The sequence below is a fragment of the Polyodon spathula genome, chromosome 11 (assembly GCF_017654505.1).
Source record: "Polyodon spathula isolate WHYD16114869_AA chromosome 11, ASM1765450v1, whole genome shotgun sequence".
Classification (NCBI taxonomy): domain Eukaryota; kingdom Metazoa; phylum Chordata; class Actinopteri; order Acipenseriformes; family Polyodontidae; genus Polyodon; species Polyodon spathula.
This window is the reverse complement of record NC_054544.1, coordinates 24,036,295-24,057,031: the sequence shown is the minus strand read 5'-3', so window position 1 is coordinate 24,057,031 and position 20,737 is coordinate 24,036,295. Positions and strand designations below refer to the sequence as shown.

The 20,737-nt window shown below is 36.9% G+C and overlaps 1 protein-coding gene across 1 annotated transcript in view; it reads left to right on the top strand.

The window, feature by feature from the left end:
• LOC121323640 (contactin-associated protein-like 5) overlaps window positions 1-20,737 on the top strand; it is a 206,463-nt gene that overhangs the window by 99,666 nt on the left and 86,060 nt on the right. Inside the window, exon 8 of the mRNA XM_041264814.1 lies at window positions 14,110-14,374. Within this exon, the coding sequence (XP_041120748.1) occupies window positions 14,110-14,374 (265 nt within the window). The remainder of the gene's footprint in view (window positions 1-14,109; window positions 14,375-20,737) is intronic.

The window sequence follows — 20,737 nt, the reverse complement described above, 5'->3', positions numbered from 1 at the left end:
TATAAAAAGCTCAGACAAAAATGTACTTTCCATGAAAGCTAAGTGTCTCTAAGTTCATAGAATTTCTCTGATCATGAACTACACTACTTAATGAACTTTGGCACATGCTCATGTCTCTTCGGTTAAGCATGTTCATTTAAGTTTTTATGGATATTAATGCCAAATCCATTAACACTTAACCTTGATTCTACTTACTAATTAACCTACTTGCTCACTCAATCACTCAATTAACTAATCTACCTGCTTGCTAGCCTTCCTTGCTAAGCATAGCTCTACCTCTCAACAGACAAAAGCCTACTAGACTAAACATTAATGACTACTGTGCTGCCTTCTGGGTATTTAAGAGTAGTTGCCACCGGTTACAGCATATATTGTGCAATTAGAAGATAGCTTGACTTTAATCTATTTTTATAGATGGATTCTCTGGGGCTTTTCTGTCTAATTAGTGGAATCAAGTGGAGTAGAAACAAAACCACATCAGTGAAATATATTATTTCAACTCCTCAGTGCTAAAAACTGTGTAATTATTTTAGATAGGAATCCTTATTTTCAGTTTTAAATTATAAAACGCCGACAAAAGGAAAATTATTCTCCTTTAAAAACAAATCCTTATATCTACAAACTGTAAATGTGTGGATGGCAAACTAATATTTATTAAACAGGAATGAAATGTAATTATGTTATTTGAGAATAAAATGGCCTGTCTGGAGCTTGAGTCTACATATGCCACTCAACTTTTGCTTGGGATCAAAATGTTCAATAAAGTACTGTTTAACCTGTGGAAAAGGATGGAGAACAAAATAAGGTTAAAATGGATTGAAAGTACCAGCCTAATTAATGACTTTAGGATCCTTAATTTTCCACAGGTTACACAGCAAGTTAACACAATCAGCCATTCAATAAATAGCACCGTATGAAACTCCTCTTTGCTTACAATCTTGACTCCTACCAAAAGTAATACGAATCAGAGTCAGACAGCTTAGGTAGGGCTATCTGAGTTGAAAGGATACACTGTCACATGATTTGAATAGAAAAAAGGTTGTTAGAAGCAAGGTAAAAACAGACAGGAATCTATTCAGTTGGTAGTGGATGGTAGCTATATACCACCATCCTTTAAAACTAAATAAAAAAACGTCTTTTTAACTTTTTTTTTTTTTTTTTTTAGACAGAGACACAGAAACTGTCAGATGTTTGATTTTTAAAACCTTGGTACATAAATTATGTTTCCACCACTCTTTAGATCAACTGAATGGATGCCCATGTCTCCATATGGGGTTTGCTGTAGTTGGAGAGACACATATGTATTACATTGATTCATGGAATTAATTTGATCTCATTCACATGTGATACATTCATTCATTTCTGAAAAGGAAATGATGATGCCACAGATTCCAAGCATTAGACCACCCTTTTGTGAGCTGACCCCCCTCTCCTCTCAGATTACCAAAAGGCTTTGCTACTTTCCCAGAAGACAGAACAGTGGAATACAGTAATTGATTCCCTGCACTTACACTGACTTCAGAAGACAAATACTGCTTGGAGACCTTTTGCGTAGCAGTCAAGTAAAATGGATCTGGTATCCAGTAAGTGACCTGATCGGGAGCAGCAGCTAATATGTTGCATCAGTTTCTTCTTCTCAACTGACCCCCTCTGTGCCCTGGAAGATTGGATAATCGCTGTTTGAGATAGACGTCAACATTACAGGCATTATCGAGCATGACATCTCCTTGGTACACCTCTCAGCACACAGCTAATATTTCCCATCATAATGCATTGTGTCAAAGATGACAGTGAAGCAGGGAAAACTAAAGTGGTTTTCTTTGTTGTCTTTAGTTTGAGTAATACTTTTTTTTTTTTATTCTCCATTCCTTGGCGTGTTTGAAAGGGGGCAAATATTAAGTGCCAGTCTGTCACCATGTGTCCAAAGGTAAAAGCATGTTTTCTAAAATGAATGACACCATTTTAATTGTGCTATAAACAGCTTAGTTGCAGGTTGGAGTAATCCCTTTTTTGTTGTATTTGTATTATATATGTATATACAGTATGTATGTATGATTAAACATAAACACATTTCAACTAGACTTGCCTGTTGGCACTATATTAAAGTACACACTGATGGCATTTAAATGGACACGTCATGACAGTTTTCCTCACAGTGTTTTTGCCGTACTTTTCAGGAAATGCATTGCTATGCTGTTCTGATTTAGGAAAGTCATCCGTACCAATGCAGGTTACTCAATTCATAGTAATTTAGGGGAGGAGATATTTAAATGTCCATCTCTACCTAGTAATTAGGAAAAGAACGACTATCATGAAGAGACCTTCATCCATTGCAATGAAGATTAAAAAAAATTAACAAGAGAAAAGAATGAACTTGTTGTTGCGCAAATTCAGAATTATCACACATTACTTGGTTGTGTCTCGTTACCTTCCCAGACAGCACAACGATGCTGGGCCAACGTAACACGTAAGGTTGGTGGGCAACGTTGGTCCAATGTCATTTTTTTCATCAGGCCAACGTTGGCCAAATGTTGGTGTCCAACCATATACCAACCATGGGCCAACAAGAATCTAATCATTATCCTACCTGGGTAATTTCCCTCCCTCTCCCTTCTATTTGAACTAGTGTGAACTTTGATGATAAAATAACCAAAAAAAGATGTTTACATTTTTAAAAAATACATTAGATTTATTGGTTTTAAAATTTGCTAACATAGAAGGAAAAAAAACAATAAAAAGGTGTCAGGGATGGCTGATGTGGGTGACGTCAGACCAGGAAGTAAACACACAGAAGAACTAATTGTGGGGTGTAATGAGTTGTTGCACTCACATTTATTCAACATGTATTCATGTGTTAAACAAAATGAGTAACATACTGTTAAACAAAACAGAAAACAAAACGGCCCTATGACCAAACAAACAATAACAATATGAACACTGTACAACACAAATCACATCATTCATTCACCATATACACATACACATTTACACTAATAAGCAACCGTATTTACAATATCCTACCATAATACACACAAAATACAGCAATAATAATAACATACATTTATATGTACTGTATATATACACAATGCTAAGGGACAGGGCTCCCCATCATAGTAGATCTGGTGAATCTGGATAACCTGCAAATAAAAACATTAAAAGTAGGCTATACAAGCTGTTTACTTTTGATGGCTGTGTGTCTAAATTCAACGGTATTTTTGAGCGTTGACGCAACAAAAACGTCACTATGGTCACAACACTTCTGGGTGCTTAGGAACGCTTCGTTGCGTTCCTAAACTAAACAATAAAACTAAAAATTGAAGCGATTGCAGTGGTTGCAACAGCTGTTTCTGATATTTTCACCATAGAAAATAGTGTCATGTATTCCTGAAATAAATGAAATGACTCAACGTTAGATGCTACAGTAGCATCTTATTTACAAATACAAAATAGACAGGAAAACTGAAGCGCTACTTATTAAATACGAATACTAATATATATATATATATATATATATATATATATATATATATATATATATATATATATATATATATATATATATATATAGTTACAAGTAATAGCACTACTTTTAAAATTAACTAAGTAATGATATTGTATTAATTTTTTCCAGTAATGACCCCAACTGTATCATTGGTCGACTTGGTTTTTTTAGCATCTGATGGACATTCTAAAATGTTAACAAATAGTTTAAATGCAAAAGAATACAATTGGTTTGATAAACTAATTAGACTATGGACTAAGCCTTCTGTACATTTTATATTTAAAAAGATTAACTTGATCGTGCACAAAACCTCTTGTTTTTTTATGAATTGCATTGGTGGGCAGACTGTTTGGTAAAGTGTTACTGATTGGTTTGATAAGCACAGAAACAATGTTAAGCCTTTTCCACTTTTAGACTATCCCTCATTTTCAAATAACTTAATGACACCAATTTACAATTCTATTCACTGGTGTTTCTTGCACATAAAAAATTGATTTAAATACAAATGAAATGAAATTTAAAAATGGTTAGTGTTTATATACATTCTAGCTAAGTGGTATACCTGCATCTATTGTTTTCCCTAATTCTAGGGGAACACTGGCAGTAGTATTTGGTTCAGCTTCTTCAGGTTTGCTATTTAAAATGAGCGATTCTGCAGCTTCAGAATCTAAAAAGAATATTACAAAATCTTAAATACAAGTTTTTATTAAGCTAAAATTAGACAATGCAACATATAGAAGAATAAAAGAAAGTAAATGGATAATAGACTGAATATGATTATGCCATCGTGACTCAACATAAAGAATGAACTAATTAACTCCAATGAATATATTAGATTTAAATAAATAAATAAATAAACAAAATTGATTCAAAAGTTATGCGTGCTGATGGCTGGGGAGGCTAAATCAAAGCTGATCCTCAGAGCCAGCATTGCATGATAATATAAATAGTTTATATAAAATAATGTTAATTAGAACTAATACAGATCTAAAGATATAAGTAAAAATGATGTCACAATATATAGAACACCATTACATCATGTAAGAATAAATCATGGATTTGAATATAAACAATAGTTGTCATGCTGTCAAAAAACTATAAATACCTCCAGTGTTTTGATTCAAACACATGCTCCCATGAGAAGGATATGTACATCATATCAAAACATTGATCAGCTGGCTCTTTGAGCTAAAAGATATTGCATTTTATGCATATCATCCTACAAAGGAAATGAAGGAATTGAGAGGTGGACTGGAAGTATTACACCAATCCAGGAGGGCGGGACAGGCAGATAATAAACTTGAGACTGATGGCACAGAGACCTTAGTTCTCATCAAAACTTTATAGATAATTCAGTAGTTCCAACTGTTTTAAGATAAAACTAAGCATAAATATGAAGACTAATTAAGCAGAAAGATTAAATGTAAGTCAAATATTGAAGGACTTTGTTTAAGGTAATGCAGGAAGCTAAATTGACATCAGCAAAACAAATTAGACAAATAAATAATGAAATAGAGATAGTTATAAATGACATAAATTGCATGTTCCTCCATCAGAAATTAAACAGTTACTTCATAAAATAGAAAACCTTAAGAACAAAAAACTAGAACATTTGCACAACAAAAAGTTAATGAAATTACACAAATTAATAGATCAGCCGGGATTACAAAATAGAATAGTTCTAGAAAAAAATAAAATTTCAAATCAAAACAAATCCGAGAATAAGGAAAACACTGGAAAACACTTTGATTAGATTGCTTGAGCAATGTGAGTATATTAGTTATGATGTCTGCAACGTAGTTCAAATAGAGAAGGATGGGAACTGTTTCTTTAAATGTTTAGGTGTGGTTTTATATGGTTTACAAAATGACCATCAAACAATTAGACATAATTTAATTGAACTAATGGAATGAAATATAAAATGACATGAAATGCACATCTTGAAAAAAAGGAAACTAAGTGGCGGGAGTATAGATTCTTGGGATACAGAGGCAGAAGTTCTGCCAGCTGTATACATAGACTTAAAGAATAAGGATTGTTTTAAATAGAAATAGAAAATATTAATAACAATCCAATTAATCTTTTATACAACAATAACCATTTCTCAGTTATTGTATTTAAAGACAATGAAACCAGAACAAAATCTGAATACTGTGGCATAATTAAATCAGATAATCAAAATAAATCTAAAACAGTAAAAATAAATCAGTTTAAAGTAAATAATAAAATGCAAAATAGAATTTAATTTATCAAGTAAAACTGCCAAAAAGCAATATTGAGTAAAGGACTTAAGTTTATACCGACTAAAAATACATTGATAAAGATAAACTGGCCACCGAATTAAAGGAGTGGGAGAGACGCATGAAATTAGCAGAATATTATTTCAATGAAAATATCTCAGATTCAGAGGGTAATTATGAGCATGTGATTAAGGTTAATAGTGCAAGCACTTGGTCTACTCCGGATGGAAGAGATTAATACTTAGATATGTATATTGAAGTAGTGAAACAAGAAATTATAGTAGGACTAAAGAACAAATGTAAACTTAATTTAACCAATATTAAAGAACAAGCTATGACTGAGTCTGACAAAGTGGTTGGTTGATAGTGTGCAGGTGATTAAAGAACAGACAGACAATTGTAATCCAGGTGAAAAAGGTTTGTTTTATTTATTTTTATGTCCAGTGCCTGGCGGCAAAACAAACAGTAAATAATAATGGAGGTAATTAATACAGCAGTGTGTATTACTTAATTTATAATCCCTGGGTTGCCCCGCAAATAATAGTCCTGTTTTTATTATACACCCACACAAAACACATACACAAGTCTGTTAGTGTGTGAATTAGTGCTAGTGGTGCAAAAACCTTTATTTGTGATACAAGTGCAGTGCTGCTGTGGGTTTTTGTTGGCCTCTGGCGACAGCTCCGGAACGTGTTAGCTGTCTAGTGATAACACGTAACAAATAGACAGAACAAAACAAACACTCACGATTATCTAAAACAATACAGGTCCTTCTGGGTCACTTAATAACAACCAAAGTGAAGGAACAGATTACGATTCTCCGTCCCCTTTTATGCTGTCACACATGATCCCTTGGTAAACTAGTTCAACCGCTTCTCCAATCTTCGTCTGCCACGTCGTCGTGTTCCTAATGTTTTGTACACTCAGTGTCCCGAAGGTGGGCATTTAAGTTTAGGTCAAATAAGCTATTTTTTTAAATGCCGCAGGCTTTGGCCAGTCAAATCAAAGTAGTCATTGAGATGCAATATTTGGGTGGGATTTTCCACTCACACAACAAATCATGTGCATGCCACGTTTGATTGACAGCTTGCAAGGCAGTTGGCCCAAATCTGTTCAAAGTACATTTATTTTCTGTCTACTTCAAACATTTTAAATTGTTTACATGGGAGATTGTGGCAGGTGTGAGTGGTGTAGGGCAGAAACAAGGCAATCCAGACAGCGATTCTCCAAAGATGTCCGTGTTTATTTTAAATAACACAAAGAGCTGCCCCTCTACCAGCAATGGTATCGGGGGACGAGGACGGGGGAGGGGCTACACAGCGAGTGTTCAAACTCAAAAACAATAATTAACAATTGTAATCCCACGTCCACTGCACGAAAATGTGCTCTCCAAGTGTTCTGTCTATAGACAGTTTTCGGTCTTAAAAATATTTTGGGAACTATAAAAAATTTAGTGTATATTTGGAATGTGTACTGTAGCAATGGCGGGCATTGGTGAATCGAGAGCTGATTTCGTAAGCAAAGCCAGCAGGAGCTTAGCCTGATTTTTTATTTATGCTTGACAGACGCCCTTATGCAGGGTGACTTACAGAGGTAACAAGTAGCTAAAAGATTACAATGCAACTAAGAAAAAAAAGCAATACAGCTTTTTTGTTTGGGGATTTGTTTAGTTTTTGTTTTTTTCTTCTTGTCAAATGAAATGGTTTTTGCAATTATTGTACACAAAATGTTTGTTTCTGTAGGTTGTATGCACATGTGCTTTATATTGTAGTGTATACGTACAACTACTGTTATAAACTGCAAAAACTGTTCGCCTTGCTTCACTCAGCACCATACATTCTCAGTTTGGGCTACTTTGCTATGCTCAAACCCTGGGGAAATATTTGATGTGTTCATGCCCCTGGTGTGGAGTTTTGTCTGACTGGGGTTATAAATAGTAAATACAAATATAATGAGAGTCAATGAGTAGTCCCCACAAATAGAGGAATGCAAATGTATGTGTGTGGTTTGGTATGGCTTTGCTGAAGAATAACATGTGATTCCGCCAGTTATACGGAATCTTTACTGCTAAAACCTCGTGAGCCACAATTCCAGCACAATTCCTGCTCAGGTTTACATGGTTTTTTCTGCTATTTTTATCATGAGAAAGCGACTGACCCTGCCCTTAAAGTCACAATGACCAAAGGACGTTCTTTTGCTATTTCACAATGTATTAGCGTGATAATGCCACACAGTCAGTCATGACTGTAGCGTTGATTTTCACGTGCTTATAAACCCGGACCTTTTCTTTCAGAAATAAAATTTTCAGCTAAACTGATCAGAACTAAGGTTGAAATTCTCAGAAGTTGTTTCTTGTTAGCTTTGTATTGTTAAAACTGTTTTATTATTTCCAGAACATGTCTTTACGCTTGGTTCAGAATATTGCCTATGGTAATTTGCAGCACAAGTGTGCTGTACTGTCCTTCATAGATGTATTTGTTATGGAAATTAACTCTTTCTGTAATATATAACAGCCGCTTGTATTCAGTTGCAATCACAACAGGCACGCCTTGGCTGACAGGTGCTGTGCTTCTGTGTCCATATCCAGTGAACTAATACCATTCTAGGGAACCATTCAAACACTGACCAGACTTCCCATGTTGAAAGAGTTATATGGCATGTGTTTCTAATGTATTGTCCAATCCCAATATGGTACTTTTTCTATATATTTGTTGACTGCTATTTAATAAAGTTACAATTTTGGTTACTTTCGCATACAGCATTTTCTTATACAGACACAGTATACTAAAAAGAAAACACAATTTTAAATTGACACACAGCGATATAAATAATCAGAAGGCAGGCATTTCACAGGTGGTCAGTAGGGAGACAGTTTAAATGTAAATCTAAGTCTAGAAATGGTCCTGATTGCTTGGGGAGCTGATTGTGTAAAGGCCACTCGCTTGAGTGACAGCAGTGAGAGTTCAAAACACATCCTGACCTTACAATGAAATGCCAGAGTTACTCATTATGAATCATTTACTTGTAACCCTTTACCTCCAAAATACGGTGGGCCCAATTCACAAAGATACTGGCATTCTTTTCATCCTTGTCTTATTATTTCCAATAAGCATTGCTTCCAATTCACAAAGCTGGTACCATAAAATAATCTGACTTAATATCTTTAAAAAAAAAAATCTTCCGAAAAAATATTTCATAAGCATGGTCAGATTTAACTCTGCAGTGTTATAATGATGTAATTGCCACATGTTTCAACATTGTTTTGTTTGTACTATGTCAATTTTAAGGAAAACCATGTGAGCTTCCATATATCCCTGCCAAACTGTATTTTAAAGTCTTTCTTATCACTTACAAACATAAGAAAACTTATGAAGGAGAGGAGGCCATTTGGCCCATCAATGCTTGTCCTGTTCCTAGGACAGGATTTTCAAAAAACAGTGTTATTGTATCGAACTTGTGGTATAGTAACCAGAGCTATAGCAAGTAATTTTCAATTTGTGTGTTAATGAAATCAGTCCATTAGTGCTTTGAAATTGAGTCGATGAGGTCGTTAATGAACGCAAATCAAACGACACATTCTATTTATTTATTTGGATGGGGGCTAAGCCATCTAATTATATTGGTTGAAATTTATTTTCTTAGGTTGACTTTTGTTTGTATTTTAGTATGTATGATTGTAGGCTATAAATAAATAAATTTTAAGTGTCATTTGTGTTTGTAGTTGTTTGTTATTATACATGAATATCATATATGTAACACTTCATTATAAATTTATTAAGCTTTTAAAATTATGATAGAACTCCCCAACCCAATACACAATTTGTGTATAGTTAATTGTTAGGTGAATTCTTGTAATCATGCATTTTCTCTGGCACTGTTTGCTCGTCTCCAAGATAAATAAACTCCACATGAATAGAAGTAGATATCGAACACTCAGTATTAAAAGAAGATGCTATGTGCATACAGACGTGTGAAGGTGAGAGTGAACACTGTACATACAGTGTGGGGGAGTATGACAATATTACAAATATGTTAGGCAAAATGCATGTCAATGATCTTGATCACATTAGGTATTCCATTAATGTCCTTGGTGATATATTTTGAAAGCAAGCCCCATATTGCACTTTTTAACTATTAGACTAAATCAAAGTCTATAGTCCATAGGACTGGGAAGCCTATTGTTATTGCTAGGATTATTAGGCTTCCAAGCAAGGCTTGGGAAGCCTATTGTTATTGTTGAAGTTTTTTTTTTCTTCCCAAAACTTTAAACTGCCGCTGCTTGGAAGCTGTGTGACTAATCGCTGTTCTTGGCAGGTAACAAGCTGGATACATTGGTTGTCAGATGCTGCAAAAATTGTGCTGCTGTGTCCCTGCAATTGGCACCCAGACGCATTTTTCGATAAAAACCTTTCGAAATCTTCTTCTTGGGAACCGATGAAGTTATTGATCTGACACTTGGCATATATCATCAGCATCCAAACCCGCAGCAAGTTTGCAAAGCAGAAGTTGCTGTGTTAAATTTTAATGTCAAAATGGCTGCCACAAATCTTATTGAAACGCACCCCTAACAACAAACTGCTGCTGTTTGAGAAGCATTTGACCAACAAACCCCAAACTTGGTAGTTATTGTCCCAGTAACAATGGGATACAAATATGTGAAAATGGTGGTGTTTTATAAAACCAGATGGCCTCCAGTTATACATTTACATTTGAAATTTAAATCTGCATCAGTTGACAAACGATTTACTTGATGAACCCCAAGCTTCACAAGCATCTTCCCTGATACTGTATCAATACAACTGACTTTAAAAAAAAAATGGTGTTGACCAAAAAAAAAAAAATGGCCGTTTGACGCATTTTTTTTTAGAAACCATTTAAGTTCTCCTTCTTAGGAACCATTGAAGTGATTAATGATACTTGGCATATGTCATTAACATCCAAACCCACTTCAAGTTTGTGAAGCAGACATTTCTATGATACATTTTAATGTCGAAATGGCTGCCACAAACTTTAGCGAAACACACCCTTAACAACAAACTGCTGCTATTTGAACACTGTTTGACCAACAAACTCCAAACTTGGTAGTTATTGTCCCAGTAACAGTAGAATACAAATATATCAAAATTGTTATGTTTTAAAAAATAAGATGGCCACAGGTGTATGTTTACATCTGAAATTTAAAACTGCCTTAGCTGACAAACGATTTATTTGACTAACTCCAAACTTCACAAGCATCATTCTTGACACTGTAGCAATATAACTGACTTTTAAGAAACTTGTGTTAATTTGAAATGGCCTTATGACACATTTCTTCTTGGAACCTCATGAAATTTTCTTCTTTGGAACCATTGAAATGATTGATCTGACACTTGGCATATATTATCACCATCCAAACCTGCTTGCAAAGCAGAAGTTGCTATGATACAATTCTATAGTAAAATGGCTGCCACAAATTTCACTGAAACATGCTCTAAAGAGCAAACTGCTTTTGTTTCAAAACCGTCTTACCAACAGACTCCATAACTTGGTAGGCATCATTCTGGTGACAGCAGAATACAAATATGTCAAAAATGATGATGTTTCATTAAACAAGATGGCCACCACACCTACATTTTCTTCTTCCATTTAAAACTGCATCAGTTGGCAAACAGTTTACTTGACTAACTCCAAACTTCACAAGTATCTTCCCTGACACTGTATCAGTACAACTGACTTTAAAAAAAATAAAAATAAAAAGTGTTGACCTAAAACCAAAATGGCTGTTTGATGCATTTTTTTAGAATCCTTTTGAAATCTTCTTCTTGGGAACCAGTGGAGAAACTGATGTAAAACTTGGAATATATCAATAGCAATTAAACACGCTTCAAGTTTGCGAAGCAGAAGTTGCTGCAATAAAGTTGAATGTCAAAATGGCTGGCTGAAATTTTACTCAAACGCGCTCTTGACAATAAACTGTTTAAACAACAGACTCCAAACTCAGTAAGAACTGTCCCAGTGACAATAGAATACAAATATGTCAAAATGGTGATGTTTTAAAAAAGAAGATGGCTGCCACACCTACACTTTTTATACATTTAAAACTGGTTCTGTTTAAAAATGGTTTACTTGAAAATAATCACGCCTGTATCAGTACAATTGAGTTTTTCAAAATCTTCTGGGGAATATCATCCTGGCTTGTTATCCTTGTGCTTGTGAATTTCAAACTGTTAAGCCTGCAATGTGTTTTCCGATTTTAACGTCATTTGATTCTGTATATCCCCTGGTAGATTACAATTCCAAGGTATGGACATCTTTTAACTGCAAATTACTTTTATTTACAGTGGCTGACTTTGTTTCAAATGTCTGTTGTATACAGTGTTAGTGATTTAAATCAAATTGGGCCTGGACCAAATTAAAACTTTGACCCACCTGCTAATAACAGCAAACTGCTGTTATTTGAAAACAGTTTGACCAACTTCTTAGACATTGTCCTGGTGACAATATAATACAAATATGTCAAAATGGTGATGTTTTATAAACCAAAACTAATGTTTATGTGTCAAACAAAATGGCCACATGACGCATCTTTGAAAAAAAATAAAATATCTTCTGAGGAACTAGTGGTTGATGATTTCAAACTTGGCAAATTGAGAACTCAACTCACTTCTACTGGTACTTGGGAGCTATAAAACTGCCTGGCAGTTCTTCTTCTTCTTCTTTCTTCTTCTTCTTCTTCTTCTTCTTCTTCTTAGTCTTTCTGCCAAAAGTTGCTCAAAAACTGCCCAAATTCGGTAGGATGGTAGAGGCTTATAGGAAGTTGGTAAATGTTAATTGAATAAATGTCGTAGGTCACATGGTTTGGCAGTCATATTGGATTAAAAAAAAGCATTTTGCCTAAATGTAAAAATGTGTTGTATTGCAGAGTGCTGAAAGTTGGTATAGTTGTTGAGGGGTAGTCCAAGATTAACTGGTGTTCATAAGAAGCTGTGTGGTATGCTGCATGATGTCAAAATCGCACAGTACAGACGTCATAATCACAAACTACAAAGATCATCTTCCAAAGCGCTAGTCTGATTGAACCAAAAATTGGCACACATGATCCTAGTATGGATGTCTTTAAGTTTTGATCAAGGGAAGTTGCTACAATAAAAAACATGGTGGCCACATTGGATGACATCATCAACTTACAAAACTGGCTAATAACTCCTTGTAGAGTAGATAGGGCCATGGTTACTATGGAACACATATAGTAATCCATGTATGCTCTATAAAAAAATATCACTGCCCATGACTTTTGACTTCTCCTAAAGTTGCTTTGTAAGCATTTGGGCGACACAGTATAGGTTAACTTCATTGTAAATAAAAAAATAAAAAACATGATTTGGTATAATTTAATCATAACGCTATTAATAATAAATTAATGTGTGTGTGTGTGTGTGTGTGTGTGTGTGTGTGTGTGTGTGTGTGTGTTTAATTCATGCATGTCTCCAGTCATACGTGGTTTTCACCATCACGTCGCCTTAAGTTCTAGCCAGAATTGTAGATATTTATTACTGCCATAGCCTTATCTTTTCACTCCATTGCCACTGTACTTTATGCATCCATGTATCCCTTCCTGCAATGCTATCGGCACTGTGTTCCGGGTTTAAGGTTACACATTGTTAACCTTACAAGTATATAAAGTCTAAAATATTTCCATAACTACAAATAATGAATTAGCTAGGTAGTCTCTGTATCGTCTGTGTCACAACCGCGGTCTGTTAAATTTCTATTTCAAGGTGAGTTAAAGTCTTTTGTTAAGTAAAACCCCCCTTTTCCAAGTGCAAATTAACTCCTGATAAATTATGACAATTAACACAGATTTGCTTTTAAATTCCCACGCAAACAAAGCAAACAATAGCAAGAAGCACTGCTGGTTAAATATTAATATTATTTTGTAAATCACATTAGAATGATTAGTTAATAACAAGATAGGCATAATAACCGCTCGAAAATGCCAAAAAAAACTCTACATAACGATTAGTTGATTTAACACTGGAGTTATCATTTACAAACTTTTGAAAATCCTGCTCCTATTAGCTAATTAATCTCAAAACTTATATGATCCCAAATGATATATTGTCAACAACATTGGTTACCTCCACTCCATACCCTCACCGCTCTGTGTCCTCTGGTCCTGGTTTCTGTGCTGTATCTAAAATATTGGTTAAGGTTATCTTTGTCAACTCCTTTTAAGATTTTAAAGACTGTTTTGTTCTAGGTTAAATAATATTCATAGCTCATTCTTTTAAGTCCTAGTCACTTAAAGACACTTTAAAACACTCTTAATCATTTCAAATTTAGTTCAGAAAGGTTTGTTTATAATTATTTCATTCTTTGTATTTCCAGGGTAATGTCACCTTCTCCTGCTCAGAGCCTCAGATGGTTCCTGTGACGTTCCTCAGCTCCACCAGTAGCTATCTGCTTCTGCCAGTCGATTCCCCAGCGGACGGGCTTTCACTTCGCTTCCAGTTCCGCACCTGGAACCGGGACGGGCTCCTTCTCTCGTCACAGCTTTTCCAGAAGCCGGAGCTCTTACTGCTCTACCTCAGCAATGGAAAACTGAAACTCACCCACCAGAAATCCCTGCTGGAGAAAACAGAACTGACAACAGGTACATAACCCCATCCAAAAGACTTCTATTAATCTAAAATATTTTGCAATGTCACCCTGTTTTTAGTGCCACGAGTAAAAGTTGTTGTTTAATAGACAGGCAACACTGGTGATTGTAGTCTAAACCTATACCTAACGTCAGGTTGTGCCACCGTTTGCCCAGATCAAAGCTTCATCATGCGGCATAGACTCCTCCCGGTACTAGAGGGAGTTCAGAGGGATGTTAATTTATTCAGTCATTAATATTTGACATGGTACAGAGAGGAAGGCAGAGGATAGTGATAACAAATATGTTGTTTGTCCCTGACATGCTTAACTGGATCGAAATCCAGGAATTGTCGTGGACCGTAATTCAGTCAAGCTCCTCAAACTATTTGCTCAAAATTCTGGCACAGTAGATGGATGCATTATTACCTTGAATTTAGCCATCAACATCAGGGTACAAGTACATTATTGTTATCTGTACTTGACCAGCAATTACAAGGTCAGTTGTTTGCCTTTCAGAGTAATCAAGGAACCCAGAGTGTACCAGGAGAACCACTCCAGGTCAATGCCAAATCCTATCGGGTATAGAGGTTCCCTTTCAAGTACAAAATGTATTCCATTACACAGTGGGTTAACCTATTACACCCCATTCAACTGAACACTCTACCAAAGCTTGCCTGTATGGCACTCAGTGCCATTTTCTATTTCAGCCTTTCAGGTACACAGAGAGTGACCCAGCATTTGAGAGAGTGAAAATTCACTATCTCTGACCAAAAGCAGTCATATAAGTCTGTCTTATTTTATTTCTGCTTGTTTTTTTCCCTTGGGATAAACCACTGAAGCAAAACATTGTTTAAATAATTAAATTGCTCCTGATGTGCCTGAAAAAAATCAGACAGGATTGAACCAGGGTGCTGTTAGTGGCCCGTACTGGCCCAGGATAATGTGGTTCTCCACACTGGTGCATCTAATGCACCACCAGTCTTGGCAATTGCTTATGTGCCATGACCTGCTCAGCCAGGCAAATTATGGCACCCAACCAATCGAGCCTAGAGCTCTGGATCTGGCCCCTGAACGTCTCCGGTTCAGCCAGTTAGGCTTGTCTCAGGGAGTCATATCGACTCCACTCGCTGTCGTCTTCCCAGCGACAGCGAGTGGGAGAAGTACAGGCGTGGAAAAGTACAGAGCAGTTTCGAAGCAGAAAGGAGAAATTGCATCTTGAATTGCTTTAATCAGAAAACAGAGGACATTGGGGAAACATAGCAGCAGCTCAAAGTCAAACAGCCGCGTGTGTTTTTCTGATAACAAACAAGCTGAAACTCGGAGCAGCTGATTCAAATTCAGCGCCGTTTTGAGACACGGGTGAGGGGAGGAGCCAACAGCACAGCACAACAACGCAGTTAAACGAGGCAGTCTTCCCAGCGACAGTGAGTGGAAGCGACAGCGAGTGGGAGAAGCACAGGCGTGGAAAAGTACAGAGCAGTTTCGAAGCAGAAAGGAGAAATTGCATCTTGAATTGCTTTAATCAGAAAACAGAGGACATTGGGGAAACATAGCAGCAGCTCAAAGTCAAACAGCCGCGTGTGTTTTTCTGATAACAAACAAGCTGAAACTCGGAGCAGCTGATTCAAATTCAGCGCCGTTTTGAGACACGGGCGAGGGGAGGAGCCAACAGCACAGCAGAACAACGCAGTTAAACGAGGCAGTCTTCCCAGCGACAGCGAGTGGGAGAAGTACAGGCGTGGAAAAGTACAGAGCAGTTTCAAAGCAGTTTGAAAGCAGGTTGACAGCTGCAGAAGAAACTAAACTTAAATAAAAAAAACCTTAACATGGTCTTCAAGCCAGTAATCTGTGACACCTGCTTGATGTGGGAAATCCGAGAAAACCCAGCGGAGCTAAACCAAGTGTGTGTAAAGTGCCGCGCGATCCAGGATTTGCATAAACTAGTAAGTATGCTAGAAATGGAGCTGGAAGAAGTGAGACAGCAACAGGATCTTGAGGAACTGGCACACCCACAATTCATGGAAGTCTGCATCACCCCTAACAGACTGAAAGCCACCAGGGAGATAGAAGGTCAGAACAGCTGGGTTCAGGTAGGCAGAAGCAGAGAAAAAAAGAAACTTCGTCAAACACCACCACCAGAAATCAAAACAACCAACAGATTTGAGTCACTTCAGAATTTTGATGAGCAGAACCAACAACAAGAGAATGAAAGGAACAACATCCAGGACCCTATTGACAGTGGTGACCAGACAGCAAAAAGAAGGGAGGTCATGATTGTTGGGGACTCCATATTGAGAAACACAGCAAGTTCAATTCGCAGTTTGGACCCCCTTACTACAACAGTGTGCTGCCTTCCGGGAGCCTCGGTCAAGCACATCACTGAGAACGTGGATAGGCTCCTAGAACGAACAGGAGACGACCCGGTAGTAGTCGTCCACATCGGTACAAACAACATTGGAAGAGACAGACCAAAATCCCTGCAAAACAAATTCAGAGAGCTAGGAAGGAAATTAAAAGAGAAAACCAAAACTGTGGTATTTTCTGGTATACTACCCGCACCTTGCAAAGGACCATATGGACAGCTGGAAATAATTAATCAAAACGAATGGCTGAAGACGTGGTGCACACGGGAAGGCTTCACCTATCTTGATCATTGGACCACATTCTACAACGAGGACTATCTGTATAGACGGGATGGACTGCATTTAAATAACAAGGGAACTAGTCTACTCGGAGAAAAGATCCTCGAGCAGGTTCGGAAGCATTTAAACTAGAAAGGAAGGGGGGAGAAATCAACAAAAAAACAGAAGGGAGACCGCATCAAAACAAGAACAACAACTCAGGTAAGACAACCATTAAATGTATTTATCTAAATGCTAGAAGTATCAGAAACAAAATTCTAGAACTTGAAGCTACTGCACTAACAGGTAACTATGATGTGATAGGTGTTACAGAAACGTGGTTATCTGAGAGTGATGGGGACGAATATAATATTTGTGGGTATACACTGTATAGGAAAGACAGGCAGGACAGAAGAGGAGGAGGGGTAGCGCTATACATAAGAAACAGTCTTGAAGCCCAGGTGTTAAACCTGGACAAAGAAAATAAAACCGAATCAATATGGGTCAGAATAACGGACAAAAATTCAAAAGGCATAATAATAGGAGCATGCTATAGACCGCCAGATTCAGACGGTGAGCACAATAATCTGTTATACAATGACATTAGAAATGTGTGTAGCAAAGGAGAAGCCATACTAATGGGGGATTTCAACTTCCCCCAAATAAAATGGGAAAACCCGGTGGGTAGCGCGAAGGATGAAATAGAAATGGTGGAAATGACAAATGACTGCTTCCTAACACAATTTGTGAAGGCACCCACTAGAGGGGAGGCATGCCTTGATTTAGTCTTTTCAAATAACGAAGATAGAATAACTAAAACAGAGGTCAGAGAACCACTGGCAAACTCAGACCACAACATGGTCTCATTTTGAAGTGTTTTTTAAATCCCCAAAAGTAAAGACTAAAGTTAAGGTTTACAATTTTAGAAAAGCAAACTATGAAGGCATGAAACAGAGACTAACAGAAGTAGATTGGAGTAAAATAGAGAAAACACCCACAGAAGAAGGATGGTTGTTCTTCAAAAATGTAGTACTAGAGGCGCAAAACAATTACATCCCTAAAGTAGACAAATCTAAATGTAAAACTAAATTGCCAAAATGGTTTAATAGATCAATTAAAAAAAATATTCAGCGAAAAAAGGCACTTTACAGAGCATTAAAAAAGGACCAAAAAGAAAGTACGCAGAAAGAGTACACAGAACTGCAAACACAAGTCAAAAAGGAAGTTAGAAAGGCCAAGAGAGAAATAGAAATGAACATTGCTAAGGGAGCTAAAACCAATTCCAAAATGTTTTTCCAATATTACAACAGCAAGAGAACATTCAAAGAGGAGATTAAATGTTTAAGAGATACAAATGGCAAAATCGTAGAGGAAGAAAAAAAAATAGCAAATATGTTAAATGATTACTTTTCACAAGTTTTTACAAAGGAAGATACTGACAACATGCCCCACATGTCATCCAGTTCCTATCCAGTTTTAAATAACTTTAGCATAACTGAGGCAGAAGTGTTAAAGGGACTAGGAGCTCTTAAAATAAACAAATCCCCTGGGCCGGATGAGATCCTCCCAGTAGTACTCAAAGAAATGAAAGAAGTAATTTACAAACCGCTAACCAAGATCATGCAGCAGTCTCTTGACACAGGGGTGGTACCGACAGACTGGAAAATTGCAAACGTAATACCGATCCACAAAAAGGGAAACAAAACTGAACCAGGTAACTACAGACCAGTAAGCCTGACTTCTATTATATGCAAACTTATGGAAACTATAATAAGATCCAAAATGGAAAATTACCTATATGGTAACAGGGTCCTGGGAGACAGTCAACATGGTTTTAGGAAAGGGAGATCGTGTCTAACTAACTTGCTTGATTTTTTTGAGGATGCAACATCGATAATGGATAATTGCAAAGCATATGACATGGTTTATTTAGATTTCCAGAAAGCTTTTGACAAAGTCCCGCACAAAAGATTAATTCTCAAACTGAACGCAGTTGGGATTCAAGGAAACACATGTACATGGATTAGGGAGTGGTTAACATGTAGAAAACAGAAAGTACTGATTAGAGGAAAAACCTCAGAATGGAGTGTGGTAACCAGCGGTGTACCACAGGGATCAGTATTAGGTCCTCTGCTATTCCTAATCTACATTAATGATTTAGATTCTGGTATAGTAAGCAAACTTGTTAAATTTGCAGACGACACAAAAATAGGAGGAGTGGCAAACACTGTTGCAGCAGCAAAGGTCATTCAAAATGATCTAGACAAGATTCAGAACTGGGCAGACACATGGCAAATGACATTTAATAGAGAAAAGTGTAAGGTACTGCACGCAGGAAATAAAAATGTACATTATAAATATCATATGGGAGATATTGAAATTGGAGAAGGAATCTATGAAAAAGACCTAGGAGTTTTTGTTGACTCAGAAATGTCTTCATCTAGACAATGTGGGGAAGCTATAAAAAAGGCTAACAAGATGCTCGGATACATTGTGAAAAGTGTTGAATTTAAATCAAGGGAAGTAATGTTAAAACTGTACAATGCACTTGTAAGACCTCATCTTGAATATTGTGTGCAGTTCTGGTCACCTCGCTATAAAAAAGATATTGCTGCTCTAGAAAGAGTGCAAAGAAGAGCGACCAGAATTATTCCGGGCTTAAAAGGCATGTCATATGCAGACAGGCTAAAAGAATTGAATCTGTTCAGTCTTGAACAAAGAAGACTACGTGGCGACCTAATTCAAGCATTCAAAATTCTAAAAGGTATTGACAGTGTCGACCCAAGGGACTTTTTCAGCCTGAAAAAAGAAACAAGGACCAGGGGTCACAAATGGAGTTTAGAAAAAGGGGCATTCAGAACAGAAAATAGGAGACACTTTTTTACACAGAGAATTGTGAGGGTCTGGAATCAACTCCCCAGTAATGTTGTTGAAGCTGACACCCTGGGATCCTTCAAGAAGCTGCTTGATGAGATTTTGGGATCAATAAGCTACTAACAACCAAACGAGCAAGATGGGCCGAATGGCCTCCTCTCGTTTGTAAACTTTCTTATGTTCTTATGTTCTTATGACTCTCCAGAACGCAAGAGCTGCTTCAATGTGCTCTCAGTCATTCTGCAGTTTTTGCAGCACCTCTTTGATGAAGGTAAGTTCCCCTCTACTCTGAAGGTTTACTTGGCAGCCATCTGGGCTTGCCATGTTAAACTTGTCCCCTTGGGCTCATTTTCTGGCTGGCGTTTCTGCCACACCAATGGCAGTTAAATATGCTGCTGCGTGAAAACCACCTTTTGAACCTCTGCATTCTACAAAGCTTAAATATCTGTCAAATTACTTGCCATCACCTCTGCTAGACATGTGAGTGAGATGCAGGTATTTTCAGTAGCAAAAGCTGTCTAGGACTGAGGTCATGTTGTGTACGAATCTGGCCTTTGTGCCCAAATGCCTATCGACCTTCCATGTCAATTAACTTTTCATCTTCCACTATTCCAGTCAGATGAGGATTGTCTGCTCAATACCCTTTGTCCGGATAGCACTAGCTTATTACGTTGACAGGACAAAAAGTTGGCGGCAATCTGAGCAACTGTTTATATGTTTTGGTCTAAGAACCAAGGTCAAGCTCTATCAAAACAGAGGCTGTCCAATTGGATCATGGAGACAGTCAAGATTGCTTACGAGCAACATGGAGACAGTCAAGATTGCTTACAAGCAAGCCAACTTGCCCCCTCCAGAGAATGTCACTGGTCATTCCAACAGGG